The sequence below is a fragment of the Melopsittacus undulatus genome, chromosome 5 (assembly GCF_012275295.1).
Source record: "Melopsittacus undulatus isolate bMelUnd1 chromosome 5, bMelUnd1.mat.Z, whole genome shotgun sequence".
Taxonomy (NCBI): Eukaryota; Metazoa; Chordata; class Aves; order Psittaciformes; family Psittaculidae; genus Melopsittacus; species Melopsittacus undulatus.
Window position 1 is genome coordinate 3,446,843 of NC_047531.1, and position 22,507 is coordinate 3,469,349.

Below are 22,507 nucleotides of genomic sequence, written 5' to 3' on the forward strand. Positions count from 1 at the left end.
GAGACAGAAGGCAGATGGTCCCTGAGCATCCCGGCTGCACCACAGCAAGGTTCAACCTGCTCAGAAAGCCCAGGGAAGATGAGAGCAAGGGTTGTACATCAGCCAGCGGTGGTTAAGCACAGAGATGAGCTTCAGTGCACAGTGGTCCACGCCTCTTTGCCCCTTTTGTTCCCAACAGGCTTTCAGATGCACAACTGCTTGAGGGGGATGAGCATCCTACTGCATGGGCTCCATGCTGTGCTATGGAGCATCATTACTATGTCACACTTTTCCCTATTCCTCCCTCTTTTCTCTCTGAACCCAGGAAATAAAAAGGGCAACAACCAACTTTGCAGGGAATTTTAATGTTGCTTGCAGGAGGCATCTGTTTTCCTGCCTTCAGGGCAAAGACAGCCCTGATCTCAGCTCTTGTCCAGCCCTTAGGCTTCATTTAGCAGGTATTTGGTTTTAGGAACTGTGCTAGATCTGAATAAATGGCTGTTCTTATCTAATTTGTTGCCTAGATGAAGATCTAGGCAGGGTATATCACTTGTGTACTCAACCCTGCTGTAGTGAGTAGAGCTTGAGTATTTGCTAAGTAGGCATTAATAACTGGTGGGAGGAATGACAGCCTTAACAGATGAACTTCTCATTCACCAGAACAAAAACCTTAAAACTACTGTAACAAGGATCAAGCAATGGAATCCAAATGGATAACCACTCTGGGTTATGTGGCACAGGAACATACGTGTGAGGCATGACCGGATGGCACAAGCTATAAACAAGATAGGCCTGAGAGTGTAATTCCTAACACAAGGAAGAACCAGGTCACGTCTGTATTTCAACAAGATACTTTATTGGTCCAGCAACTGCAAAATATACAAATTTCTGAAAGGCATACCCTGTTTTTAAGGTGGCACAGCTTTATATCAGGCAATTATTCCAGACATATATACAGAACTGTTAACATACCACAAATCAAACCCCCCCAAGGAACTACCTGCTTCTCTCCAAGCTTTGCAGTATACATTAAATAAATAAAGAGTGCTTTGCTATCAAAAAAAACAAAAGTTACAAAAATAAATTCAAGTATCACAAAGGAAAAATAAAACCAAGAAACAAAAAAATCAAGTGTGGGGGGGGGGAAAGAAATCCTCTGTGTGGTTTGACAAGTCCCTTCTCTCCCCATCCACCATCGCTGCCTGGTCCTTGGCTCCATCAACCAAAAGCAATGGGCAGTGAGTTTCTGGGGGCAGTGCGATGGGATGGGGCTGACACCATCCCACCAACCCCTCCAGTATGAAGGGACTTTTCTGCTGCTCAAAGACCAATTTTTCCCCTTGATGGAAAAAAACACCCAAGTGAAATTTCATCTTTTTGTAGACCTATGGAGACTTCTATTATTCCCAAAGGGAGAAAGTTTAAGGTCAGTGTTTTTTTGCTGTTTCTTTATATATATATATATATTTATATATATATAAATATACACACAAATACACACCAAAACATCTGCAGAATTACATGTGTACAGGATTGATCACAGGGCAGCCAGACGTCATGTTTGCATTTGCCGGCTTATCTTTTCATAGCAGGAGGAGAAAGATAAGACTCCTGAGGAAGGAGGCTGAAAATAAGCAATTTGCCTTCCAATTTTGCCTTCATTTCTCTCTCTCTCTCAAAGGCAGAGAAACCAAAAGGCCAGATGTCAATTGCTCACACAGGGAGATGGCTGCTTTTAATGTGACTGTTAAACTAAAAAGGGCAAGGTGGGAGGAAGTGTTCTTTGTTTCATCTGTACAGGAATATAATACACATATGCACAAGCTCACACGGGCAGGGCACTGGAGACCATCTCCTCCAGTGGGATACAGACTGAGCATGGTCCTGGTCCCCTCCCGCTGTTGGTGCTGCTTCAAGCATGAGGCTGAAGCTCTAGGCACTGTGGTTCACCTTTTCCCAAAGAAGAACAGACCAAACTCCCCCCAAAACACATACACACCCCAAAAAAATACATCATTTCTCCCCAGACCTCTCTGCTCCTGGCTGTAGGGATGTTGTTTCCTACATAAAGGGCTGAGGAAAGCTATGGGAACTGCAGGAAGACTTGGCTGCCCTCACCTCCCATTTCCAACTCAGCGGTACAGCCAACAAGCACGATGAGGATGAGGATGGTACATACAGCAGTGAGGAAAAAACCCAAAACCCACCCCCCCCCCCCAAAAAAAGAAGTTAATATTCAAAATCCACAGATTTTGCACAAAGCAATAGTGGTTAATTGCCATATAACTGCTGTCTCACAGCCTGGGACAGGCTGCCAAGAAGAGATCTTGCATATCAAACCACTGGGAGTTGGCTGATGGAGTCCAAGTTATGACCTCGCCCCCAAACACACACACACCTCTAATGCTGAAACTAGTTTTGTAGTCCCAGCTTTCCAGCATGCAAATAAAGAAGCTGCCTGTATCCAGGCTTCCCCTGTTAAGGGGCATTATAAGACAAAACCTAAAACAGTTATGCTCTGGCCACAAATAAAGTGCAAACCCCAAGCGGTTTCTACATGTACACATGTGTGTGCATGTATATATGTAAAATTAAGAGAGAACACAGACAAAACTGTCCCTTCTCGTGGCTTTCTGCATCCCAGCCAGACCTCTGGCCACCTCCATAAGATCTGTGTGTCTGCAAAATGCATCTAGCTCAGCCTGTCCACCTGCAATAACACAGGGATTGACCCTTAAACAGCCCCAAATCTCTGCTTTCTTCTAAGGAAGAGCAAAGAGGAGATGAAGTACCAGCACAGCACCTCAACTAGTGCTCATATCAACACATGCTTAAACTCAGACCATTCCATAGTGCTCCCCAAGATGAAAGCATCATCCAAATCACCACTGGTGCATCTTCCCCTATGCTACTGGCGGCTCACAACCAGTTTTAGAAGCAGATCTACATTCTCTGCAAACCCTTTTAAGGTGTATTGAGTAAAACAAAAGATGTTTTGGGGTCTTCTTTCCTTGTTAAACCCCAAAGTTTTCACTGTGAAGGACTTCACACAACTGCCTTTCTAGTGCTTGCAGGCCTGGGTGAGGCAGGCTTGGTGTGTGACAGGCTGTAGCTTGGCTAAACAACATCTTGAAAATGAATTAATCATAATTATAATAATAATCATAAACTGCAAAACCCATTTATTCCCTCCCCTTCCCCCCATCTCTCTACTAACCCCGCACCATTCACATATATACACACACCCCACCACTAGAAGGATGGGTACCAGTCATCTCTACAAAAGAAGATCAAAACTGCTTGCAGAAGGAAATTAAAGTCCTGTGCGCTAGGAAGCACTTTACAGCTTGCTAGGATCTAACAGGATGCTGGAGAGGAGAGCAAATGCTGTAGCCTAAAGATCTGGTGGTGACTCCGGGATGCTCAGCTCCTCTCCTCCGCTCTCCTGCATCTCTCCCCTCCTTCAGCAGAGCGGTTTGCAGATGAACAGGCACGGGTAGAAACAGACGAGGGTCGACCTCGCTGCAGGTGGAGGAGACTGGTTTATAAGCAAGCTTTGGAAATGGCAATGGGATGGGAAGCTGGTGGCATCGCCAGTGGCATTGTCACAGCGCCAACGGAGTCACGACAGCTTCTGCGAGGTGTTCATGTTCTGAAACAAGAAGGGAAGAACAGTGGTTGGGGTGGTGCTTGGGTCAGACACATCTTCTACATAGATATCAACAAGGGGACAAAGGGGAGAAACAAAGCCACGGCACAGGTCGCTACGAAAGCATCCATCACAGAAGAGAGGACATTGTCCACCGAAGGAGAGATGGGGGGATGCACTGACTTGCTACCCACACCCCTCAAGCGTCATTTGAGTTTAACTACATGGTGGGAGTTCGACAGAGATATCCCTAAAAACTGAGCTAAAACCCCAGGCAACCCTCCCACATTATCTGGTCTGCACTTTTGAAGCTGCTCTTTAGATCATGCAAGGCAAGGTGGAGACCACCAGTGTTAAGGAGCCCAATTAAACATCTCTCTTGCTCCCATTGAGGGTGGGCAGTGTCAACCCTCTGCCTGCCAAGGTGGAGGTTACCATTTATCCATCCTTGCCACTGTCAAGAAGAGGCTGCTCCCACCAACCTTACTGAGCAGCCAGCATGGGGACCAGACACCACTATGGCAGCAGCACCCAATGATACTCCATGAGCTCTCACAGGCCCCAGAGCTGCTCTGGACACAACCCTGGTGCAGGGTGGTGACAGTTGGCACCCACCAGCATGCGGTGGGGACCACAAAACCAGAGACAACCAACTAAACACAAGCAGGACCAGCCCCCAGGGCAGTGGCTGGAGGAAAATCCCAAGGGGAGACGGTCACAACAAGGACACTTCCCAGTTCACACAACTACATGAAACAGGGCAGGAAGAAAAGGACTAGGAAGCAGCTAGGAAGGTTTCTCAACTTCTTTTGCTTTTACTACCTAAACTGCCTCTTGCAAGCACCAGGAATATAACCAGGCTATGAGGCAGAGCAGGCTGAGATGTTATCTAAGGAGACAGGAGGAAGGTTGGGAGAAGCCACATGCACCACAGCCATTTACCTTGGAAATATTAGTAAAGAGAAAACTTTGAGAAAGTGACAAACGGGTCTTCTTTAAGCATGAAAAGTGAAGGGAAGAAGAAGGGAGGGGATCAGCTCATTGTCAAAAAGTGCACTTTGGATCACAAACCAAGCAAAAGGAACAGAGGTCATCATGCCAAGTAGTCCCATGGCCCCAAATCAGCTCAATCCCCCAGGCAGGAGGACTCTGAGGTACACAGCCATGTCCCCAGCCTCTCCTGGATGGGGGTCAAGACCCCAACAGTGAGGGATGATACAAAGCACCCACTGCCAACCAAGTCCTATGGTACAAAATGGGAAGGAAGTACCTTCCACCTCCCCTGACCCAATACACGCTGTGGTGGGACACAGTGAGGGATGGTCATGTGTACAAGACAACAGCCTCCAAGCAGTATCAGCAGCGTGAATGCCACCAAGCCCTTAGCTTAGGGTGTCTTCATGAGCCCCTCAGTGGCAGCCTGTGAGTCACACACTAGCAGATGGAGGCAACCATCTCTGCCTGCTCCAGCAGAGCTCCTGGTCTAGCAAACCCTGATGCAGCCATCTCCCAGACTCAGCACTGGAGTGTGTTTTCAGTGTCCCAGCCAGCACTGAGGCATGCACTGCTATTCATTACAATATGGATGGGAAAAGGGTGGGTGGAGGGATGGATAAGGAAACAAAAATGCTTTCAAAACAACCCACAACCAGACACTTCATCACAGGCTTTTGTGCCCATGAGCAGCAATGGAAGGAGCATAGGAATGCAGGCCATGCTGAGCAACTCAACCTCTACATTTGCCCAGGATTATGAGCATGATGACCTTCCCCAACCCATTAACCAAGTGTGAGCTTTCTAACATCCTGCTCTGGATAACTGTTTACTCCAAAAGAGGAAGAAACATGAGGTTCACCAGTTATTATGTGTGAACAGGGCTAAGTTCTGTGCTGGCCATGTTGTAGCAGACCCCTCTATCTTCAGCCCACAAAATGAACCAGGACAGGGACGCCCATAGGCTGATTTGAACTGATCTATAGAGAGCAAAAAGATCCCTGGGCACTGCCCCAGCTTCAGCTCATCACCAAAGTCTCCCTGGTTGAGCACAACTCAATAACTTCTGTTCTCAGCCTGATCACATAGAATTAATGAAGTCCAAAGGCTTCAAATCTATCCCTATTACACAAAGGCCTAACAGCACTAAGTCAAACTGTCAAAGCCTTAATTGTTCATAATTAGCACATTAAAAGCTCCAGGCATCTTGCTTTCTTAAGAGATAGAAGACAACAATATTCTTGCATCTACTCTGTCTAAGGCATCCACACTCACTGTTCCCAAAATCCAGGCTTGCAGAACTGCAGATGCCAGGACCCAGGATCAGTCCAGCTTCAGAAAGCACACTCCCATACCAGTGATAAAACTCTGTTGAGGGCTAAGGTCAGAACCTTGACAGACCATTCATAGGCACAACTTAAACCCAGGAGGCCTGTCCTTCCCAATGATTCTCTCACCTACAGTACATCATGCTATCACATAGGCGAGAACTCCAGGAAAACCCAACAGCATCTCCCATCCTGTGACTATCCAAGGAGGAGGTAAGGAATTTAGACATTATCAATAAAGGGCAAATGATAATTTGCTTTATTTCCTCAACAAAATTAAGACATTTAATCAAGCTAGAATACCTAGGGGCTGGACAAAGCAGCACCCATCATCTCCCTCTTTATCTTTCCTAAGATGCATACAAATCCCACACAGAGAAATACCAACTTCAAGAAGCCCACGCCTTGGCCAGGTTTCACAGCAACAACAAAACAAGCGGTGGGATGGCAAGAGACATGGAAAAAGGGGTAAAAGGGGGAATAAGATGCAAGAAGGTACTTACAGGCATGCCTTCCCTAGTAAAGGCTGCAGAGAGACAGAACAGAGAGAGAGGTGTCAGTAACGCCGCGCCAGAGACCAGGCAGATGACACCAGACAGAGCAAGGGGCATACCAACAGCAAAAGCTTCCAAACCCAAAGCTGGCAAAGGGTTTGGTGCAAGACTCAACCAGCCCAAGCAAAGCCTTAAAGCCAAGAGAAAGATGGAGCTGCCTCTCTTGGTGCTTGGGGTTGGAAGGCTCATGCAAAGCGGGCACCAAGCAGAGTGGTTGGAGGAACTCAGCAACCTTCCTAACCTACCCTGGATCTAGCCAAGAGGACACCAGACAATACAGATAATGCAAAGAGGGGCTGGGTGAGACAGTGAGATCCAACAGGCAGCTGGCAGAAAGGGCAGCATGGCAAAGGGGGTCCTATGTGTATATATGTATATGCATATATGTGTGTATATATATATATATATGGGCTTCTCTGGTACCAACCCAGCTCCTTACTGAACACAGGGAGGGGGGTTTGTTCCTGGAGAAGTGTGAAGCAAGTGAGGTATCTCTTTCTACATCCCTTCATGGGCGGGTGAAAGAGGAAAGGACACATGAGCATCATGGGAGCTAGCCATGGGGTTAACCCAAGGCTGCAGAAAGCAACCAAGTTCACTAAGCCAAGAGGCTCCTATTCATTTCTGGTCCATTTTGCCCATCATTCCAGAAAGGAAGAGACCTCTTCAGCCAAGGATGAGTTTTGTCAGCTCCTTCTTGAGGAGTACAAGAACATCTGCTTTATTGCAATGCCCAGGTCTACAGCAAAGCCAAATGCATCCAGGGGGAAGGCACGAGCCCCACTCTGAAGATACAGCTCCTCAGGAGGTTGACACCACAAACGTCAGATAACGAAGGCACCAAATTAACGCAGCCTGGAGCTTTGGGGGTGGTTTATAACACTCTCAAAACCAAAGAGAATCAACAGTAACCGGATGTTCCTGCACCAACACAAGGCAGGGAGGGACAGCAGCCATGGGAGAAAGATGCATCAGCACAGGTTGCGACAAGTGCAAGCCGGTCCCCAGCTTCAGGAGCGACAGGAGGACAACAAACAACAAAACAACGAGAATAGCAACAAAACAAAGCAAACCAAAAGAGTTCAACTAACTTGTCCCGGCAGCTGCGAGGGCACTTCCTGAGGAACACAGCCTGGCAGGGCGGAAGGAACAGCCACATGCTCCTCAAAGCTGTTGATGCGAGGTTTTTTGGTGGGCTCTGGGCTTGCTAGAGGGGTAACGCTATTACGTCTCATGAGCGGGTTAGGTCCCTTCTTTCCTTCCTAAATTAAAGTGAGACAAAGAAAATGAAAGTAAATAAAAATAAAATAAAATAAAATAAAAGGTAAGAAGGCGACAGTTATAAAGGAAAAAAAAATAAAGCAGGTTGGTGTGTGTGTGTTTAAAGCAGCCTCTGCTTTTCCCAACAAATCACTGTCAATGTACACAGGATGCAGCGAAAGGCTCTGGACACAACTTGTTCAAGAATGCAGCATGATTGCCCAAGAAAGGAAGGGGAAATAAATGAGAGGCCCTAAACTGAGAAATGAGATAGGCTTTCTCCTAAAAAAAAGTAAATACAGACTGCCAAAAAAGCATGACTTAGCATGACAGAGAGGTGCCCATCTGTCTCCTCCTCAAAGCTCATCCTCCAACCCAGGGAGAGGTGTGAAAGCAAGAAGAGGCAGGACAAGCCAGCCTGGGCTGATAAGGAAGATGGGGAAGTGAGGGCAGAGCAGCCAGCAATGGTCAGCACCACGCCAAGCTCCAATTCAAGCAAGGTGGAATGGAGGCGCAGCCGAGCAGGGGGAGTCAAGCGCTTCAACGTGTGTCCCACTCCATCCTACCCACATCCTTCCTGCCATCCCCAACAAGGGTGGTGGAGGACATCAATGGCAGGGGAAGGACTGGCTTCCCCACCTATGGTGCCTGCCAAGGTTGGGCAGTGAAGGAAAGGAGATGTGTGCCAAAAAGGGATGGCTCCAACCACACAACATCCAGTTGGGATCCACTACCACTAAGCACAAGTTGGAGAGGTCCCAGCAGCTGGGACATGGGCATTACACCAGGGGACATGGGGTCCCTTTCGGATTATTGCCCAGTCCTAACACTGAGCTTGCATCCCCCTGCTCTGGCCTTTGAGCTCCTGGTGGAACACATGGCAGACGGACCTGACCTTACTTTCCTACATATGAAGGGTCTCCCCTCTTTACACCATCCCCAGCTCAGCACTACCACTGTACTCTACATAATCCCATAGAGCTGTGGGCATGCCAGTTAAAAAACCCATGAAGGCAGGAGATATTGGGCAAGGTGTTGAGCCCAAGCTCTGCCAGCCAGCTGGGAGACCTGGGAGAAGTCACCTTCTCCATCCATGGCTCCATTCCCTGCTCAGGTGAGTGGATGACGGCACAGGTGAAAGTCAAAGACCAGGGAGGAGCTTTCCCTGGGCCAGCTTTAATCTGAGCAAACACACCAGGAAGCAGACACATGCAATAGTCATTTTCCCTTGGAAAACCCTCAACAGGCCACATCTTTGCAGAACAAGAACCCATCTGATGCTCTGGTCCTAGAGCAGCACTCCCTAGCACCCAGCTGAGCAACCTCCCTCTGCCCACCCTGGGCATCTTTGCTGCTCACTGTAGGGGAAAGGACAGGGACATCAAGGGATGGCTCTGAGGAAAAGCCACACTCACCTCTGGCCGATCCCTGTGGGTGTTGACAGCTTCAATGTTCAGTGAGATGGATTCTACCCGGCAGCCTGCAGAAAGGAGCACAAGGAAACAAAGAGGCCATCAGCAAACCCATCAGGCACAGGATGTCTCCATCCCCAACCCCATCTCTTCTCCCAGAGGTAGCTTGGATTCAGGAAGAGGGAAAAGTTGAACCCCTTGGCACATTAATAAAGCCCCTCTTACCATAGGCCACCGGGGTCAGCTTCAACACTGTGTGAAGGGGACACTTCAGGTAGGGCATTTCATCTGCAGAGAAAGCAAAGCAGGAGGGTTATCCCATCCCCTCTCCAAAAGCAGGCTTAGAATTCATCAATAGCTAAGGCCACCCAAAACCAAGAGAAGCATGCTTCAGGCCCTGAAGGCATCTCTTATCTCCTAAGAGCTCCATCTATCTACCATCCCTCCTCCAGAAAGACCAATCCTCTTCCCAAGGACAGGAAGTTCACCTGCACTCTTATCAAGGAAGTATGCCAGGAGACAGCGCATGACAGCTTGGTGACAGATCACAAGGACGTTCTCTTGTCTCTCCAGCTCCATGATGACCGGCTCTAGGCGCTGCACCAGATCTTGGTAGGACTAAGGCAGAAGAAAGGAAGGGAGATATGGCATAGAATCAAGAATCAATGGTCCTTGTCTTGGTACATCTATTGATATCATGCTTCTGACCAAACCAACATAATTACTCCTAAAAACAAGCAGAGTTCCACAAATCCTCTTCCTCAGGCTACTTTGGAACATGACCACTTCTATGGGCCAGAGGAGAAAGCCATTCACATCTTACTAAACTCTCTAGGACTGTAACTAAGGTAAGCAACAACTGCACAGGGGCTTTGAGCAGTGTCTATTGTATCGAAATCTGGTTTTCTACAGGTTTTTTAAGCTCTGAAAAGTCTGAAGCAACGTTAAAAAAAAAAATCAGGATTTTGAAGGACTACATGAAGAACCTGAAAGGCAGCCAGAAGGAACCACAGACACCTAAACATTCTCCTTTTAGACAGGCTGCCGTGATATCTCCAAAACCCTTTCCCAAATGCCTGTGGGTGTCACCTTTAATATGGGGATAAAAAGCCCCATTCACAACCTGAATTATCATCCAGTTTGCCAATTCCCACCTCATTGTGTCACACCCTGAACACAGATTGCCAGGAAACAGAGGTATCAGCATCAACCCTTAGGGAATTATACTGAGAGAAGAGGTAGAAATTGCTTCTTTGGAAATGAAAAAGGGGCAGTGCAACACTTTGAGTGGATGTAATGGAGGAAGTTGGACTTCAGAAACCTCCAGAGTCTCCCTCCACTACTAAACTCATAGAGGCTACTTGTTAAATGGTATGTGTCTCAATGAGATGTTCACATACCATGACTTCACAAGAGCTCAACGCAAAAGGTGCCCTGACCTTTCTTGATTCTAGTTTCTTGGAATACTTGCTGCTCCCTTGCTCTGACTGTAGAAGGCAGCATGAGGACAAGAAGGCCAGGTTTAAAGTAAGATAAAGAGTCATATCTCTGAAGGCCTCCTTGCAGACCTACCTCCCCAGAAGGATAGCGGTAGTAGTATTTATCCTGATCACGTAAAGCGAATTCCTCTGGATGCTGCTCCCTGATTTCTTCATACGTCATTTCTTCACACACCCCCTGCCAGAACAGGACATCCATGACGTAAAGGACATGTTAAACATCAGCACACCAACATGCAAAGCTTTCTCCAAAGCAACATCTACAGCCCCCTGAGTGGTCAGCTACAGAGCAGCTCCAAGCAAAAACCATTCTAATCTGCTCATTCAAGCTAATCTTGAAGCATCTACACAAGGTAGAGCGAAGATAAGACAACAAGTTGCAAGTACTGCAGCAGAAGTACCACAGTTTCCAATAGAAAGGAAAAATCTCCCCACAAAAAGCAAGATATAGGCAAAAGTGAAAAGGCTGATGCTATCGCTCTGCCAAGCAGCAACCAGCATGATCCTAATGCAAAGATACTTACAGCATCAATTTCATTGAGTGCCTTCCACTGCTCATAGGGCAATTGAAGAGCTTCTGCTGTTTGGATTGTCCTCTTTAGCTGGCTGGTCCAGACTTTGAGGTCCTTCATGTTCTGCTCCTCAACAAACTTGTTCAGTGCCCGCGCAAACTGTGGGACATAAAACAAGAGGTTGATTCCTGATCCACAGCTTCCCAATGGGGCACCTTAGATGCCTGCTTACCCTTTACTACAGCCCTGCTTATTTATCATAGAGCTAAATTGATACCTCCTTATACAGTCACACCTCAATGACTCCATTTGGGCTTCAAAATGGTCCCGTAAGCCAAGGTAGCTATTAACTATCCTAGAAGCACTTGACCATGCCTTTGAAGAATCAAGTAGTGAGCAATCTGAAAGCACCCTTAGGCTGGCTATCCCTACCAAAGGGTGGCAGCAGTCCTTCTGCATCCTGCCCTGACTGTGTGAGGTCTGAAGAAGTTCAATGAAGACACTCATACCCTTTTCTCCTAGAGATTTCTGTTAACCCCTAACTACACGCAACATTGGTGGCTGGAATGTCTTGTTTTGAGGTTGCACCTGAACCTGAATTTAACCAGCTCTATAGATAGGTCGCTTAACCCAATGCACAGCATCAGCACCCAAATCACTCCTAGAAGCCATAGAGCAATATTCCCTTCTCTTTCTCACCTTCTTGCCCCTATTGGAGAGGCCTGAGTCACCTCCAATCTTCCCCTTGAGGTTGAACTCGCTTTCACCATGCCGACAGAGATAAATGGTGCGGGGCTGGACATGGATGTTCATTAGATAGTAAACGATCCTGCTCTGGATGTGATCCTGAACTCTGTTAACCAGGAACCGCCGGCCAACGTCGATGACTTTGATGAGAGAAAGCTCCCTAGGGAAAGCACAGTGAGGATGAGCAGATGCCAGTAAGGAAAACGGGAAGAAAGAAACACCATCTTGGACAAACAGCCTTTGAGGTATCTCAGTCAACATAATCACTCAGCTAAAAGGATTTCCTGCAGGCTATTTTCAACTGGAAGGCAACAAGTAACAGCCATTCATGGAGAGCTAAGTAACACTGGTATAATCACCATTCCTTCCTTGCAGCAGTAAAGAGGATTAAACACAAACAGCAGGAAGCATGTTCCTCCCCAGAACAGGGCTCAACAGCACTGGGGTAATCCACTCAGGGCATACAGATGTATTTGTGAGCAGGGAAAAAGTGCCTGCATGGGCATGTGGGACAGCAAAGGTCCTCCCAGGGCATACAACTAGGAGGAAACCACAGGGTTTGCTCAACCCTGTGGTTTGAGCCTGCCCAAGCAGTCCTTCCTTTAAGGTGGACAGTGAAAAAAAGCACCTCAGAAACACTCAAACCCAGAGGTTTTTCCAAACCCTTTGTATTTAGACTGTTAGAACATGGTTGAAAACAGCATGTTTGAGGCCAGAAGAGCCTGAGAAAGCTTCAGCACCCAACTCCCCAGCACAGGGCTGGGAAAAAACAGCATTTTCAATGAAGAATCCTGAATTCCTAGTGAGGCTTGGCCATATATTATTCTAGTGCAGCCATGTATTTGAAGACAGAGTGAAATACATTGAACACAAAGTGAAATACAGCTCCATAATTCATTAGTCCTCTCCCAGTAGAACAAAGGCATTCAAGCCAGTTCAGAATTGAGAATCTCTTACCGGTCATAGTCATCAGGGTCGAGTGGCTGGTAGCTGGCCTGGTAACAGTTGATCCTCTTCATGAAATCCTCCATGGCATCGGTTGAATTACAGTCCCGATAATCAGGGCTGGACAATTTTACTTCCTGCAGTAAGGTAAGAAGACAGAGGTTAGGAAACTCTCAAGGTCAGACCATGCTAATCTCCAATTTCAAAGTCCTGCCAAGATCCAGCTATCAGCTGAGCCACTTTACAGTCATTGCTTATCAGAAGAGAGAAAAGAAGCAGACTAGACCCAAAACTCTAAGCACACATTGAGAAGGCCTGGTATAAACCATTGTATGACCAGTATAGATGCAGATCAGTCCACTCATGTTCTCCCCAAGAACTGGGGTAGGGCCTCACCACCTGATACAGTGGGAAAACGGAACTTTCTTATGGCTAAATGAAAGCATCAGGTTTAAACAGTTGAAGCTGGGAATTAAAAGTGCATGTGTTTAGACAAGATGCTTATCCTGGGTCTTAGAGGTTAACCTGGATGTCCATCACCTTAGACAGCAACATAACATTCAACCCCTTCCTGTGCATTAATTGCTAGAAAGAGGCTAGAAATTGGCAACATGAATGAATATTCAGAACTTTCATGGACTAAGTTATGGCTGAAGTACTCTTAACAGGTTATTCTTCCTGAAGATTTGGGTTTGAGCAGCAGCATTACACATCAGAAACCTCATAAGCACTTCTGAAGCTAACAGGGTAACCCAACCAAGTGACACACAGTGCTGATAGCGTATTTTCCACACCAATCTCAGCACTAAGAGCATCATGGGACACCAGCTCCAAGCAAGACCAAAAGCCATACTCCAGCCCTAACCCAGCACCCCTTGTGGAGCCCATCCCAGAGGCAGGACAAACTCTTCTCACATACTTTCAGTATCTTGAGGTGCATTCCCAGACACCATAATATGGCTCACAAAGTTCAGATGTGCAACTGGAGATAAGGCTGGAGCACAGCCCAGTGGAGGAAAGGATGCTTTCATACAACTTAATCATGCCCAGGTAGACCAATCAAAGTCTACCTGCCCTAGCCAAGCCTAGTGGGCAAAGGGGTTCCGCTGGTGGAAATTCAAAGATCCAACAGCTCCCAAAGGAGCCAGGAAGCAATGTTTTACACTGTAGTCTCCAAGATTTTAGGTAAGATGATCTGATATTCTTCTCAAAGCAGACTCCAGTAGATTTTGGGAAGCTGCATGTGGGTGAAGACACCAAATCTGACACCTCTTCAATGTGATTTAGACACCTAACCATATTAGGGAGGCACCAGCATAGGGCTGGCTTTCCAGGCTGCAAGTGCACACTGCTGGGTCATGTTGAGCTTCTCATCAACCAACACCTCTAAGTCCTTCTCCTCAGGGCTGCTCTCAATCCAGTCTATGTCCAGCCTGTGCTTGTGTTTGGGATTGTTCCAGCCCAGGAGCAGGACCTTGCACTTGGCACTGTTGAACTTCATGAGGTTTGCACAGCCTCACTTACACAGCTTGTGCAGGTCCCCTGGGATCCCATCCCTTCCCTTTAGCATGTCAACCACACCACACAGCTTGGTGGTGTTAGCAAACTTGCTAAGGGCACTCTCAATCCCAAGGAACAGCTTGTTTAGCCATGCAGGCCTCCTGGCATTTTTGCCTGACATCCTCTTTGTTGGGATGCATCACTCCTGAGCTTTCAAGAGGTGACCCTTGAAAGCCTGCTCCCCAACAGCTCCAGGGTAATGAGTTTGCTGCATGCCCTTTTAACCACTCTAAGGATCTTGTACTCCACCACTTCATGGTCACTGCAGCCAAGGCTGTGCTTGAGCTTCATATTCCCCACCAGTCAGCTACTCCTTGTTGGTAACAAGGTCCAGCATAGCACATCTCCTTGTTGGCTCCTCTGTCACTCAAGGAAGGAATTTATCCTCAGTGCATTCCAGGAACCTCCTGGGATGCTTGTGCCCTGCTGTGCTGTCCCTTCAACAGATAATGGGTGGGTGAATTCCCCCACGAGGAACAGGGATTGTAAATGTGACGTTGCTCTTATATAGAGAGAGGCAAAACAAAGACACTTCCACACTTACCCTAACATTGCTGGCAACTACAGTGGGATCATTGCAGACAGATTCAATGAAGAACACCTGTGAAGCAAAGCAAAGCTCAGCTGAAAGCCAGCAATAACATTTGTAACATTCAACTACCTCCTTCCTCAATCCAAACTCCCCCGTTTGACCAAAGGGCTCTCCCTCTGCCCCATTCCCATCCTTTCCTTCTGCAGAGCTCAGTAATGGGAATGAAGGAAGAGTTTAACGTTTGCAATCAAACCAAACAATGAAATCTCCCTTACACAGGAGCATTGTGAGTACAATACATTAGCAAAAGGAGATACTCCAACCATACACTAACATGGACTATGCAACACAAACAGCAGCCTGGTGGTACCAACCTTGAACCCATTTTCTTTGGCAAAGTTTAGGATCATCCCTCTTCTCTCCCGCGTGGTATTGGTGGCATCAAAAACCTTTAAAAGCAAAGATTTGATTAGCACCAAGGGCACCTCATTTCCCACTGAGTCCTCCCTCAGGGCACAGCGCCTTCAGGATGAGGACTGCTGTCAAACCCCATGGAGCACATCTGAGCTTACCGCGATCTGGCCAGCCTCCTCTGTTAGGTACAGCTTGACATCCCTCAAAGCAGCCAGGGCACATTGCCTGCAAAAGAGGAGACACATGATCCTGATGTTCCCAGAGACACTTGCGGTAGCCAGTTGCATAGACTTCCACAAACAAGGGCAGGCTCTGAAGCTCCTCCTCACCTCCCCATCCCCAGGGACATTTAGGAAAGACACACTGGGCTTAAAAACCCCACAAGAGACGTGTGCTGAGCAGTGTGCTGGTCTTCATAGCAGAGGCAATGGTAGATGAAGCAGCAAAAGCCAAACCTCACATCCTGCACCACTGAGCCTGAAGGCAGATTTAGGGTACCACTGATGGAGGATGCACTGGTGACCCTGAAGATACCAAGCCCATATAGCTTCTGTTTTCAGGTCCTGGCCTCCTTGGGCAGACAGAGAAAACTGAAGCTAAAGCCCAGCCTTTCTCTTCATCACTCATCAAACAAGCCAGGTAAACATGTGCTTTGCCACCCATTTGGGACCCAAGTATGAGCATGCACGCAGTGTCCACTTACCTCCTGACTTTCATGGCTTCCTCATTGTCAGGGCGGAAGAAGTCATAGGAGCTGTAATGCTTCACTGCCTCACGGCGATATTCCCCCACGTTGAAAACTGCATGGAAAAGGCAGAAACCATCAATACCAGGAGCAGGCAATCAGCATAGCTTCACTCAGCTGTGCAGTTCCTGCAGACAACACTTTCTAGTTATGGGCACCCTTAGATCCCACCTAAGGGGGATCCTTACAGCAAGAAGCTGAAGGACATCCCTTGGTCTTCAAATTGAAGGAGAACCTGACCGGGATGGATATTAGGTTCATGGGATCTTGGAAAGAGCTCCCACTACCTCACACTCTTTAAGGCACTGAGCTCCTAGAGCAACTCTTGAGGGCCAGAGCTCATGCTTTCCAGTGCAAGCCTCACCTTTGGTTGGAACACCAATCCAGTTGAGGTAGCGAGTCAGCTTCTTGGAGATGTAGGTCTTCCCACGGGCTGGCAAGCCAACCATCACTATCACAGTGGGGGAATTGGCAAGCTGTGGCCCACAGGCTACAAAGAAGAGAGAAAGAGGAACATGAGCATCCACTAATCCTCCAGCTCATTTTGTATCATGCCTATAAAGCACTTGCTCTTGACCCAGCCTTCCCCCAAGACCTTCAGCAGCTATAGAAAATCCAAACTCTCTGCTCCCCATACACATCATCTGTACAGTATATCCTGTGCATCCCTCTCACACATCTGGACAGCCAAAACCTTGAGTAGGTGAATCCATTGACTCATTTCTGCAATGGGATCTGCTGAAGGAGCATATGTCAGAGCATGGCAGACTGCTCCACAGCTGCCTAACAGTGGGACACAACTACCCCAGCTAAGCTATGCTGACCCAGACTGACCCTGGAGGCACACAACGAAAGCGACAGGAGTCACATCCTGACAACCACAACACAGAGAGCATCCTGATAGCTGCAAAGTGGGAAAGGAACCAGCAACAGCCCTAAACTCCCTGCAGAACCTCTGTGCCTCAGTTTCCTCATTTGCAAAAACAAAGCAAGCCTCTCATGCCTGTAGTTTGGCTAACTCTGTAAAAAGCTAAAGGATGGTCAAGGACTTTGGTCCAGTCTCTGTAGCAGCCCACTTCAGACACAGCTGCCATGCTGAAATGCCAGGTCTGCACCAAGATCTCACCAGAAAACACCTTCCAGAGACTTTTGCTGGCTCTTCAGCTGATCCACATGCAAATGCAACCAAATGTTTCTGACTAAGAGCATGGCATGAGGACTACAAAACCACCAGCACTTAAAGGTATCCATCCCCTTTTCCTTTTATCCCCTTTTATTCCCTTTTCCTCACAAGCCCATTTTAAGCTAGCAGAGGTTTTGTTCTTATTGTAAAGAACGCCCATGTCAAACAGCTGGAAACAAATCCAGAAGCATCACCTGGTGATGACCTGGCAAGTGAAAAGCAGCTCCTCTCCAATTCACCTGAACGGCATGAACCAACATGCAGACAGATCAGCTGCCAGGATGCCCAGGTAAACTGCTCCCTCTCTAAATCCTTTAACAAATAAATTCTTGGTTCACTTTAGAGATATTTGCTGAGGTTACAGGACTAGGAATGCAGTTTGGGAATTTATTTTAGCCCCCCACAGCCAGCTCCCAGAGCCATGGGATGTATCTGGACCACACACCCCATGGACCACATAAACATGTGGCAGCATCCCTGCTCCTCTCCAGGGTTTGCCCTGCAGAATTGCTTCTCACACGGTGCTGCACCCAGGAAAGGCCAAGGCACAAAGCCAAGCACTTTAAATAGGGGGAAAGGAAGATCTCAAGGATGCCTAATGGAATTCGGATTAGCCAGCCGCCTTTCATGCCGACTGACACGCCAAGAGCCCTCCCAGCAAAGGCGGGATAGACGAGACCCTCAGGGCATTTCTCAGCCACTCTTCAATCCACCCGGTGAGCCTGGAGACCTCATGGGAAAGGAATGCAGGGAGTGAGTGGCTGGTGGCAGAGCCATAAAATGCAGCTTAATTACGGTCTGGGTAGAGCGCTCTGCCTGCCTTGTCCCAGCTTCCCGCAGGTGAGACCAGGAGAGACAGTGATTTGGGGATGCAAGGGGCTCCCCATGGGTGGAGATGGGGTATATTAGTCTCAGTGTAGACCTGGGAAGGGCAAACAAATTAAGAGGTAACCAGGGAGTATGCAAAACACATGGAATTTCCCTCCCCTTCCAAGAAAAAACATAATCCAACAGCTAAAGAAACCAAGGTCACAGGTTTGGCACTGGTACCCAGCAGGGCAGAGCAGAGCCACCCATCATTAGGTCACCAAAGCAGATACTGAAAGTAAGAGATGAGAAAACCATCGGACAAGATACTTTATTTTCCCCCTAAATATTCCACATTCCTCAGGTTGGAGCTGCCCTCACATCTGCTCCCTTTGTGTGACCTGCCTCTCCAATGCCATATTTCAAAAGCCCAAGCCAGCTCCTACTGCTTCCAGCAGCAAGCAGTGATTTCTCTTGGTACTGGGGTATCAAGGGATGGATCTAGATCACACACCCCATGGACCATGTAACATGTATCCAGATACATGTGCAGTGTATCCAGAAAAACACTGTTTTCCTCTCTAACAGCCTCACATCATCAACCAACCTATGGATACAAGTCCGCATGACAAAACAACCACTTATTAGGTAAAGGGAGGGGGAAGGAATAATACCTGAATACAGACACTCCTCCTTTCCCTACCTGCCCACAGACAAAGGATCTCAAGGAACAGGGCCAAGAGGATTTGGGGCCATTAAAATAACAGCATTCCAGGACAATAGGGATATTGCCAGGTACTGTTCATGTCCCTTTAACTCCAGACAGCTGTGCACACATCCTATCTCCAGAGGGTTAAACACCTGTATTTGAGGAATCTCCCCCTCAACTCGGTTTGCTGACAAAAGATGCAGGTTCCCCTAGGACCGTGCAACAGCATCTGTTTACAGACCCAGGAAGCAGCTCCCAAAACACCAGGGCATGGAGCATGCCACTTTTTATCGGGAATCTGAGCCTAAACCCAGTTAAAACACAAAAGCCTCCAGGAAACTTTGCATCAGGGATGAAAGAGAAACCAGTGTTTTGCTCTCAGCGCTTCACAAAGACCCAATTCATCATTTCTTTCCACCACTGGTGGAAAGCTATCAGGGATTTCAATGCACATTCATTACTCGTTATCGACCTCTATCCAGGTAAGTCAAGGTCAGGGATGGCTTTTGAAAGGCTCAATGGGGATATTTAGAAGTAGCTCAGACACTTGTGCCTTTTATCGGCTAGAAAATCAGCACTGATGCGCTTCACCGGGGTGAATGCAAAACACAAAAGGGAAGGAAATTCTCTTCTATAAAAGGCTGGATAAAACATCCACCTCCTTATTCCAGGTATTTTTACTGTCTCCTTCTAAGAAGAGTTCCCCGCACCTCCCGCTCCCACAAGCGCACACCACATCCTCTTATCCCCCTTTTCCACCTTCTTCCCATTGAACACCTTCGCGGATGCACAGCGCACCCGTTTCTGCACTCCCATCGCAAACACGCGTGTGTTAATTGGTACCAGACCTGCGAGCTGTGGCTTTGCTGATGTATTTTCTCCTACCCTCATGGAGCTGGAGCGATGGGAAGGAAAAAGGCTCCGGGAGCCCCTTTCCTGCTCAGCATCCCCCATCCCGACCCCCTCCGCTCCCCTGGACCTGCCCATCCAGCCGCTTGCGACGACTTGACTTTCCCAGCCCCTACGTGAGAGACGTGCAGCTTGACAGCAATTTAATGGATCGCCGTCAAAAGGCCACATGAAGGCATCGCTCCCCATCCATTCCAGCCTCCCGTTGATGAGGAAGCGGACAATCGGACTAATTATTCCCCACGCAGGGAACAGCCAAGCGGAAGCTTGCTGAGGATGCTCACAGGGATGCTCCCACTCCTTCCTCTTCCACCCCACCCGGCCGACCACGCTGACCTCGCATCTCCGTTATAGCTCCTATTCCTATCGGGCTTTGTAAGGAATTAACAGCACCTCGAGTTTAAAATAGCTACTTCGAGTCCAAAAATAACCACCCTAAAAAAGCCCACAATGCTCCCATTGAACAGTGCCCGGCATGGCTTGCTCTCACCCCGAGAAAGTATAAGGCACATTATAGCACTAATAAACCCCGTGATGCTTTAATACATTAAAGCATGAGTTTTCTCCTCCACCATGAGGGAATTCCCTCGGAGCTCCGAGAAACCAGGTGAATAAAGTGGCAAGAAAACCCCAAAACAATAGGGCTCTGCATATAGAAAGGATTCCTTTTAGAGGTGTCACTCCTCGGGAAAAATCAAACCAACCCTCTCCATCTGCAAAGCATTAAGCCAGGAGACATTTCCCCTCGCTAAAACCAAAGCCCCGTGGCAATCCAGATGTTCAGCCTGTTGCTCCCTCGGCATGTGCGAGCATCGCTGCGTGCCCGACCTACAGCCACGGGGATATTTAGTTTTAATTATTATTACATCTTAAAAAGGGGGATCCGGGAACTCTCGGGCCAAGGGAAATAAACGGCTGAAGCGGCTTTGTTTCAAACGCCTGCCTCGGGAAAAAGCAGCATCGGAAAGACTGATTCACCCAACCGCCCGAGCCACTTCCATGCTTCGCCAGGCTGCAAAGTGCCACCTTGCTCCCGCAGCTCTGCGGATTGCTGCTTGGAGTTGCACAACTGGCAGGCTGTCAGTTTGGCTGCTGGGCGAGTTAAAAGAGCCGTCTCCTCAGCTTTAGCACTGGATTATGATTCATGAGTTGGTTTCTAGTAACACCGGGATGCAGAAGCATTGATTACTATTTACTATCATTTTAAGCGCAAAGGTTGTTTTGATCACTTCAGGTGCTTCCCAAGCTTTGAAAAGATGGGAAACCACTGCACAGGTTCCAGCATTTTAGCCCTCCCCTCCACTTGCCTCCTATCTCATCCTAAACCTCCTATCACATTCCCCCATTGCCACAGCAGGGAGGGTGGAACTAAATGATGTTTAAGGACCCTTACAACTCAAATCACTCCATGACTCTATGATTCCAAGTCTCCCCATCTCATCCCAAACACAGCACAGGGTAAAGTGGTGAAGCAAAGCAGCTACTGGGCTTTTTCTTACCCTCAATTCATTAACTTTATCCTGCTTTCCCCTCTAAATTAATAAATCACATAGCAAGATGCCAAACACTGGGAATCCCAGCAGAGGTGCTATCCTGGTGGTCCATCCTCCCAGGGATTGAAAGGAGAGGGGGTGACGATGGACGTGGGACATAGAGAGGCAAGGAAATTGGGACACGCGTCTCTCAACGCCTTCCGCTCCCGGGAAGCAGCGGCCCGATCCCTGCACCTCCATCTCCTCGTGCTGGAAGTGAGTCACGGGCTGGCAGCGGGTGGGATGCGGACAAGGGGATGATGCTGGAGGAGGTGGAGGGGGTATTTTGGGAAAGCGAAAAAGAGGGCATTGCATCGAGGCCTCCCGGAGCGGCTGCTCCCAACATCCCCCCGTATCCCTCCATCCCTCGGTGCCGTACTCACAGCGGCGGGGCAGCGCCGGGCGGTTGTCATTGGGGAGCCAGATCTTCTGGATGCGGCTTTGAGTCAGCTCCATGGGCATGGTTAACACGGAGGCAGCGGGCGCTCCGCGTGGTGCGAGTGCGGAAAGGGTCAAAAACGCGGAGTGAAAGCAAAAACGAAAGGGTTTTTGTTGCGGGGAGGGCTGGACCAGCCGCTGCTGCGCTTTCGGATGCTCCTCGGAGTCGCGTTAAGGCTGCACGGCGGAGGAGGAGGGGTAGAAAGAGGAGGAGGAAGAGGAGGGACGGGGTTTCAGCGCACAAAGCCGGCAGGAACGGTGGTGCGCGCACCGCGGGGGGAGCGAGGGCGAATCCGGCCGGTGCTCGTGGTCTGGATGCGAAAAAAAAAGGAATAATTAAAAATACAAAAAATAAATTAATTCCCCTTAAATTTTTGAAAAAAAAATCAAAATAAATTAAAAAAGGGGAAAAAGAAAAATCTCAGCGTGAGCAGACGGGGGAGGGCTGGGCCTGCCGGCTCCTGCTGCTGCTCCGCTTCCCGGCTCCACTCACGAGTGAGCGGCGGCTGCGGCGGCTTCTATTTGTATGCCGGCAGGCCGGGCCGGCGCTCCCACCCTCGGGGCGGAGGGACGAGGAGGAGGAGGAGGAGGAGGAAGGGAAAGGGGGGGCCTCGACCGGGCTGGTTCCGTCCAGCGCTGCCGCCTGCCGCCGGCCCCCCGCACTGCAACGGGGACAAAGGAGGCGCCGGGGAGGCTTTGTGGCTATGGGGAGGGGAAGATGCAGGGATACGGGAACGGTGCTGGAAGGGATGGAGATGGGTGAAGGGTGGTGGAAATAAAGGGGGGGAAGTCAAAATCGG

At 48.5% G+C, this 22,507-nt stretch overlaps 1 protein-coding gene across 4 annotated transcripts; it reads right to left on the reverse strand.

Annotated features, from left to right (window-relative positions):
* Positions 1-814: 814 nt before the first annotated feature.
* Positions 815-22,187, reverse strand: PFKFB3 (6-phosphofructo-2-kinase/fructose-2,6-biphosphatase 3). 4 transcript variants are annotated; one of them, XM_034062851.1, is made up of 16 exons: positions 21,653-22,187; positions 16,494-16,619; positions 16,088-16,184; positions 15,543-15,609; positions 15,345-15,419; positions 14,983-15,039; positions 12,891-13,015; positions 11,886-12,093; positions 11,199-11,345; positions 10,748-10,852; positions 9,664-9,793; positions 9,401-9,463; positions 9,179-9,243; positions 7,595-7,765; positions 6,453-6,475; positions 815-3,631 (listed from the first exon to the last, which is right to left on the reverse strand). In XM_034062851.1, exons 1-16 carry the CDS (start codon positions 21,729-21,731, stop codon positions 3,625-3,627), a joined length of 1,545 nt encoding a protein of 514 aa, XP_033918742.1. In that variant the 5' UTR covers positions 21,732-22,187; the 3' UTR covers positions 815-3,624. The 4 variants fall into 4 exon arrangements, with proteins under 4 accessions (XP_033918742.1, XP_033918741.1, XP_033918743.1 ...); XM_034062853.1 differs by lacking the exon at positions 815-3,631 and adding an exon at positions 4,243-4,621; XM_034062850.1 differs by lacking the exon at positions 6,453-6,475.
* Positions 22,188-22,507: the final 320 nt, after the last annotated feature.